The sequence below is a fragment of the Olea europaea genome, chromosome 7 (assembly GCF_002742605.1).
Source record: "Olea europaea var. sylvestris chromosome 7, O_europaea_v1, whole genome shotgun sequence".
NCBI classification, from domain to species: Eukaryota; Viridiplantae; Streptophyta; class Magnoliopsida; order Lamiales; family Oleaceae; genus Olea; species Olea europaea.
In genome coordinates, this window is record NC_036243.1 from 15494918 (window position 1) to 15501750 (window position 6833).

Below are 6833 nucleotides of genomic sequence, written 5' to 3' on the forward strand. Positions count from 1 at the left end.
CTAAGGTCGTGGGAGTAGCCCAACGATGCGGGACGGTGACGTTCGGAATTCGACGAGTTGTTCGTGATCCGATTGTACAATAATTACCAACCGGTGTTCGTAGATGTATATGTAAATGTGTATAAACTCGATTTGTGTATGGCAAGTAAATGAGAAAGAGTTGAGTAAAGTGTAGTTCTTTGTATTGATTCTTGCATTAGCCTTTTGATGTTACACAAGGAAAGTATTTATAGTGATACATGTGAAATGGGAGCCCTTGGATGAGGTGGCACGTGGCCTCATCTCTTTGATTCAAACATCTTGTCCTAGGTATGGGGCTTGACTTGCTAGCTTGCTGCGCATTTATTACTTGTGCAGAGCCTCCATACTAGTGACAAGACTTGACCTTTATGCTTATGATAAACGTTCCATCAATCATTCGAATAAGATCTTTGTGTAGGCGATCTCTTGGGAGAAGTGACCATGGAGGATGCCCCCTTATGGTTTGAGGGCTCCTGCATCAGTTTCGGGGCGTCGGCCATTTCATACGATACTTCCACTTGAGGGCTTCAACTATCTTCAACCCGTTTCAGCATCATGGCTTCGGGTTATTGGCCTCGGCATGTCGACCTCGGGTACATTCACAGGCCTCGGTAAAAGGGGGGCCTCGGCTAGTGGACCTCGACTTGAAGGGCTTCGGCCATAGTCCACCTCGGTGATCTATGACACTTCGGCTGGAGGACCACGTGGTTCGCCCTGAGTGGGCCATTGGCCCAGGTAGGTTGGTCAAGTATGACAACACACAACAGTTGTGTTTATGTCATTTAAATAAAGTGTGACTGGTTATATATGTAGAGACTAAATTCATTTAGAGTTATATTTTATGATGGACGAAATACATATAGAAACTATATAGAGAGTTATGGTTCTCAGTTCGTATGTAACTTCTCATTTTTTGTGTTATCTCATCAACACAAGAATACAAGAGAAAAAAGGAAGATCCAATACCCACAATCAAGAATCAAGACTATGAATCAAGAAACAAAACAATAAACAATAATTAAAAAAAAAAAATCAAAGAATGCAAATTTCAAGATTAAAAATGAAGATGCCAAATATGAAAATATTGCAGTTTAAATATCAAGATTTAAGATTCGGAATCAAGATCCAATAATAAAGAATCATTTTCAAAGAATTAATGTATATTCTGCATTATTAATTTTTTTGGTGATTTGACATGGAGGATCTTGGCAATAAAGAAATTTAGGTTTTCAAGTTCTAAAGTTTCTAATTTTATAAAATTTAAAGTTTATAAAAAATTTCAACATCTATTATTTGTCTGTAGCTTATAATTGCTACAGTCAATAATTTCAATCTGTTTCAAAATGATTATTCTACTGACATGTTAGTGGTCATCGTAATTTAAGAACAATTTGTTATTGATAATTGAGTTCGAAGGAGTTATGGAATAATTATAGAAAGTAATTTTTTTTAAAGTTATTTATTTCAATAGTAAAATAATAATAAAACAAGTAATATTATAAAAATATGATAATAAATTCACTAAACACCTGTTTTGCCCCATTAAATTTTATTTCATTTTTTTCTCCTCTTATAAATCACACATTTTCTCAATAAAATAATATTACTCGTAAAGTCAAAAGTTTTCTTTATTTTTTACAACATATTCTCCAAAAAGCACTATTCCAAAATCAATTTTTTTTCAAATAATGGACCTCGTACAAGGGCTAAACCTGGCCAATAAAATGACTCAAATATTCTATATGAGTTGACGAATTATTATCCAAGGTCTACATTGAACTGTTGATTTTAAGTAGTAAAATCTTAAGATAATATATTTAAATTTATACTAACTTAATCCACTCAACTCTTTCTAGTTATTTGTTTCATTGTTCTTTCCCAAAAACATTTTTTTGTTTACTAATTTAAACATTTCTAGTTATTTGACACGCTACAAAAATATTTTGTACAAACTATGAGATTTTCAATAGAGAAATGAGTAAAAAGAAAAGCGCAGAATATTAGCTCGACATTAATTTGAAGTCGATTTTATGAATATTATTTGTGATTAAGTTGCTAATATTAATATGGATTAAGGACTAACAGTGCAATTTTTTCGCATGACACATTCCAACATCAATCTTGGTTCCCCACACCTGATTGTAGATTTTGACCAGTCAAAATTAAAGGGAAGTGGGCCTCTCATGGGCCCATTACTCCCGGCCCGCATGCTAAATTATAGCATGACAAGTTATCATTGACCAAATGATGATTGAAGAAATATAAGCACGTTGTCAATGTTAGTACCCGTTTGGAAATTGGATCAAACTTTACACTATCTTTTTCGACGGTGCTTATCATATGATCCACTTTTCACCGGTTGAAGACTAATTTTATATCCGACATAACACGAAATGAGGTTTAAAGTGATAAGTCATTGTTGGAGACGAAATAATAACTTGGCCAAAGATTAGGCACTCTTGTAGTCAAACACAAGAAGCCGACCAAGTAGGGGTATCAATTTGGCTCTCCAACTAGAATCGTCGATGGCTCGAATGAGAAAAAGTCCGAGCTGGCCCCTCTCGAGGTCTGGGTTGAGCCCCATATTAGGGTTTCGGCCCGAGCTAGCTTGTATGACTTGACGAGCCACAAGGGTCGGCTCGTGTTAGGAGCCATATTCGGTCCATGACGAGCCGATAGTTAAAAAGAGAGAGAGGATAAAAAATGAAGCTGCTTAGCTGCTCGTGTCTTATTTAAAAAAAAAAAAATAAATAAGAATTGTAAAAGACAACGATCGCTGTCTGTGTTTTATTAAAAAAAAAAAAAAAAAAGTGAACCAGCTCGGCTCGATAAAGTTTAAGTCGAAAGTTCAGGTCAAGCCTCGATTTTTTGGCTGAGTAAAAGCTAAGCTCAACTCAGGCAAAAAAAATCTGAATTATTTTTATTTGAGCCGAGCATAAGCTTCAAGTTTCGACTCGCGAGCCGGTTTGACTTGACTCTTCGACATTCCTACAACAAGGGCATTCTAAAAGATTGACTTCATAAGGTGGATTGTGTCGTCCACACAGAGATCGACCCTAGAAGGCCGAGCTAGCAAAGTATGCAAACTACTTTGAATGGTCGACAAAGTCCCAACCCCAAGGTCATTCCATCCATGTTCGAGACAATTTAAGCTGCTGTTCCACTTAATTTTCTTTCATAGAAATAAATAAAAACTAACTTGATCATCAGAGTCAATTAAACAAATTGAGTTTGTTTTGCGAATATTTCAACGATAGCACAATAAAAATATGACGAAAAGCCACCCAATGATTTCACAAGTCAACAATTTTTTCACTGACTGTTGAATCTACGTACACGTTTACGTACAAGTGTGTTCCCACACTAACAAAATACACATAATCCATGAAAAAAGATAAGTCATTTTTCTAAATTAATGAAAAATAATACATGCGAACAAATAGGACAAATACTGAATTGCACTAAATTTTTCCGTGCCTTTTTGCTTTCTTTCTCCCTTTGTCTATCCTCTCCCAAATTCTATTACTATGGTTATAGACAGCTAGAAACAATTCCTTTTCACGCTTGAAATATGAGAGCTCTCAACATTTTCTCATGCTATCCTATCAAAGAGGCACCTTTTGTATACCGCACCAAAGCTCCCATCAACCAAATATTTGATTTTTGACAGCAAATATTCACATTTCACGACTTCAAGTCCTCTTCGATTGGTGTTTTGTCCAGTTTTGTTCTTTCAGTATTTGGACCACTATGTGAAGAATTTGGACATGACTCAACTGTTCTTCCATCACTTCGCAAGCATGCAGCCTCCAACACCCTGTTTGGACTTTGGGGCACGCCGTTAGGAGTAATCCCATTAATGTTTGTCAAATTTTGGATCAACTTAAGGCATCTGATCACTTTGGCCTGCAAAACACACAAAAGAAAAGACACAAAAATGAAAAATTGTTACAGAGATTGAATTGAGTTTAGTGCAGTGAAAGATTTATATAAACTACCTTGTCTACTCCCATGAAACTTGGCAGTGCCTCGTCCATGTCCGTTGCTTGTACTGAAACAGACATTGCTACTGCTGCAGCTATTTCGGAAGGCCTGAATTCCAACAAGTCAATACCTGCATTCAGTGTTAGCCAAACAATGAGTCGAGTGCTTAATAATTTATGACCATAGTAGTACAAAATATTTCAAGAAAGGTTTCACAAGTCATGTCCCGACTAGATAACTAAAATTTTCGAATCTTCTGAATCTGGTCTGATGATACGTACATGTAATTGTGCTTATGATGACTTCAGTTGATCTATGGATCAAATGCATCGGTGGGAATTCATCCTTCTTGATCTTGTGGAGGAAATAGTCGATGAAGCTACATGGAGTATAAGCTCGCATTTTCCACTTTAAGGTGCTCAATACAAAAAGCTCCATTCTTTGAACAGTTTTACTTTCGAACATGAACTTTGGTTCGCCCACCTGTTCGACGAACCGACACTATCAAATCAATGTATCAAAAGGACACTATATGTTAGCTTATTGTGTTACCTCTCATTCACCTGTAAATCAACAGAGAGAGGAACTTCAATTTCTTCCATTTTGGCTGCTAGTGATAAACATGAAACCGCTATCAAATGAACAACCCAGGGTTTACCTTGCTATTCATGCAAAGGAAAAATTGATGAAGAATAGGAAAAGATAATCATCAATAAAACAAATTCACATTTCAAACAAACAAATCATTTGGATTGTATAATGAACTTACAGGCAGGTCGTAGACTGATAGAAATCGATCGCAGTAATTCATAGACAAACACAAACACAATGCTCCAAAACTGTGGTGAGCACAAGCCTGTAAAGCACAAAAACACAATTGACTGAAATTAGGAATCAACATGGCTATCATCGATGTCAAAAAGTGCACAATGGTACAAATGTGCTAGAATCTTGAGATCCTGCTGCTTCGTGACTGTGGCTAGCAATGAACCTAAAAAGCATAAGTATATTTCGCCATTGGAATTGCCCAACGCAGGCCCTAAGGCTGAATCCTCCGACTTTGGTTGGGACAGAATTAAAAACTAGCGCTAGTCTAAGGCAGCACTATGATTGAACCCTCCAAGATTTGAAGATTCTCTCACAGCTATAAAGAACTCTGCTGCATTTGCAACTAAGAGACAGAGTAGAACAGTTTCCTTAACCCCCAGAACAATAAACTTTAAAAGCATATAAGATAATTACATTTCAATGCGAATGCCCAAGAAACTATTACATGAATGGTTCATAAATGCCATTAACCCAAAGAGTATCCAATTATTCAAGCCTTTTTAATGAAAACTCATTAATGAGAGAAAAAACCCATTTCATGAAACTCTATAGGAATGAATGAGGAAATACAGAAAGGACAATCTAGCCGAAGAATTATAAAAAAAATGTAATAAACTAGTACAAAACAAATTATAATGATAGAAAAGTTGGTGAAATCAATTTATTAAATGGGGGAAAAAGTTGATTGAATGAAAATAAAGAAAAAAAACCAAAAAAATTGTAATTTATATCACCTTAGAAATCCAATCAAGAGCCTCTGTTCTCACACTCAAATTCAAGTCCCCATTTCTCAATCGCTTGAGATAATCATCTTTAGGCAAGAACCCTTTTTCTCTCTCTAGCATTAAACCAAAGTTCTCTTCACTCAAACATGGAAAATTAATTAATGGCTCTGAATCTGATCCGCCATTTCCAACACTCAAGCCTTCATCATTCTTGATTTCACAGCTTTGGCCATCGACAAGATCATCATCGTCAAAGCACAAACTTTTGGGTCCTTCTGTACATAACATATTTGATTCTGCATAATCAAAACTCTTAACATCAGACATTGGAAAATCACATAAAGAGTAGATTTTTAATGGGATTTTCCTTATGAATAGATTTTAGCATGTCAAGTTGGCATAATGAGTTCTTCCAATATATGAACCTACAAAATGTGATGACAGATGGAGGTTTTAGAGAGAGAGAGAAAGAGGATTTTAGAGAGAGAGAAGGGAGCAAATGAACATCTTTCTTTAGGGTAAAGGGGAGTATTTGATTTTGTTATCCTCGTTAATGGGCTTCTTCATGATCCAGGGCAGGTTGAGGATGGAGGACTCAAGGAGAAAATAAAAATATAAAAGTAAAGAGAAATTAAAAAAACACAAGCATGTTATAGAGAGTAAATTTAGTGTACATTATTACTTGTTTACCGAACATTAAAACATTACTCATTGCTCACTTATCTATCAAATTGCTTACCCATTCATCACCCAACTGATCTCCATCATTCTAGACTAACAGAATGTGCCACGTGGCACATAAATCAGACGGAAAATCGAAAAACTCAGTCGGAACACAGAAGGCGAACGCCTAGTCGGCATGGGCTCACAAATTCTGCCATTCAACACCAAACCCAGGCGAAATCCCACCTCTGTCTGCACCAAATGACTAACCAAAAACCACAAAACAAAGGACGACGAATGAAATGTAAGCCGGAATTTCCACCGCCATGAGCCGCCAAATCGTGGGAACAGTAGCAGCCCAAATTCATCTTCCCTACCACCGATCTCTTCACCTTTCAACTAAGTTATCTGAGCACTTTGTGCGAGAGATTCGACCACAGTAACTTCCATGAAAATTTTTTGGATTTCTAATTTATCAAAACCCAAATTCGCCCACAAATCCATGAACAATTAGAATCACCCCCAATTCCAGGTTCCATTTTCTTGCCTCAAATCGAAACCCAAGTTTGCCCCTAAACTCGTGAAGACTGAAGAACCCAAAAAATTGCCCCC

At 36.5% G+C, this 6833-nt stretch overlaps 1 protein-coding gene across 1 annotated transcript; it reads right to left on the minus strand.

Moving 5' to 3' along the window:
- Positions 1-3289: 3289 nt before the first annotated feature.
- LOC111397140 (cyclin-D4-1-like) lies at positions 3290-6114 on the minus strand. The gene is made up of 6 exons (XM_023023899.1): positions 5568-6114; positions 4775-4861; positions 4569-4667; positions 4287-4488; positions 4020-4135; positions 3290-3927 (listed from the first exon to the last, which is right to left on the minus strand). Exons 1-6 carry the CDS (start codon positions 5883-5885, stop codon positions 3706-3708), a joined length of 1044 nt encoding a protein of 347 aa, XP_022879667.1. The 5' UTR covers positions 5886-6114; the 3' UTR covers positions 3290-3705.
- Positions 6115-6833: the final 719 nt, after the last annotated feature.

Bases quoted from the DNA above. Each gene is read 5' to 3' on its own strand.
- LOC111397140 (XM_023023899.1), bottom strand. From the start codon at position 5,885: ATGTCTGATGTTAAGAGTTTTGATTATGCAGAATCAAATATGTTATGT. The intron at 4,862-5,567 runs GTGATATAAATT...TGTGCTTTACAG, and splicing joins CTCTTGATTGGATTTCTAAG to GCTTGTGCTCACCACAGTTT. The intron at 4,136-4,286 runs GTACGTATCATC...CACTGAATGCAG, and splicing joins CATCATAAGCACAATTACAT to GTATTGACTTGTTGGAATTC.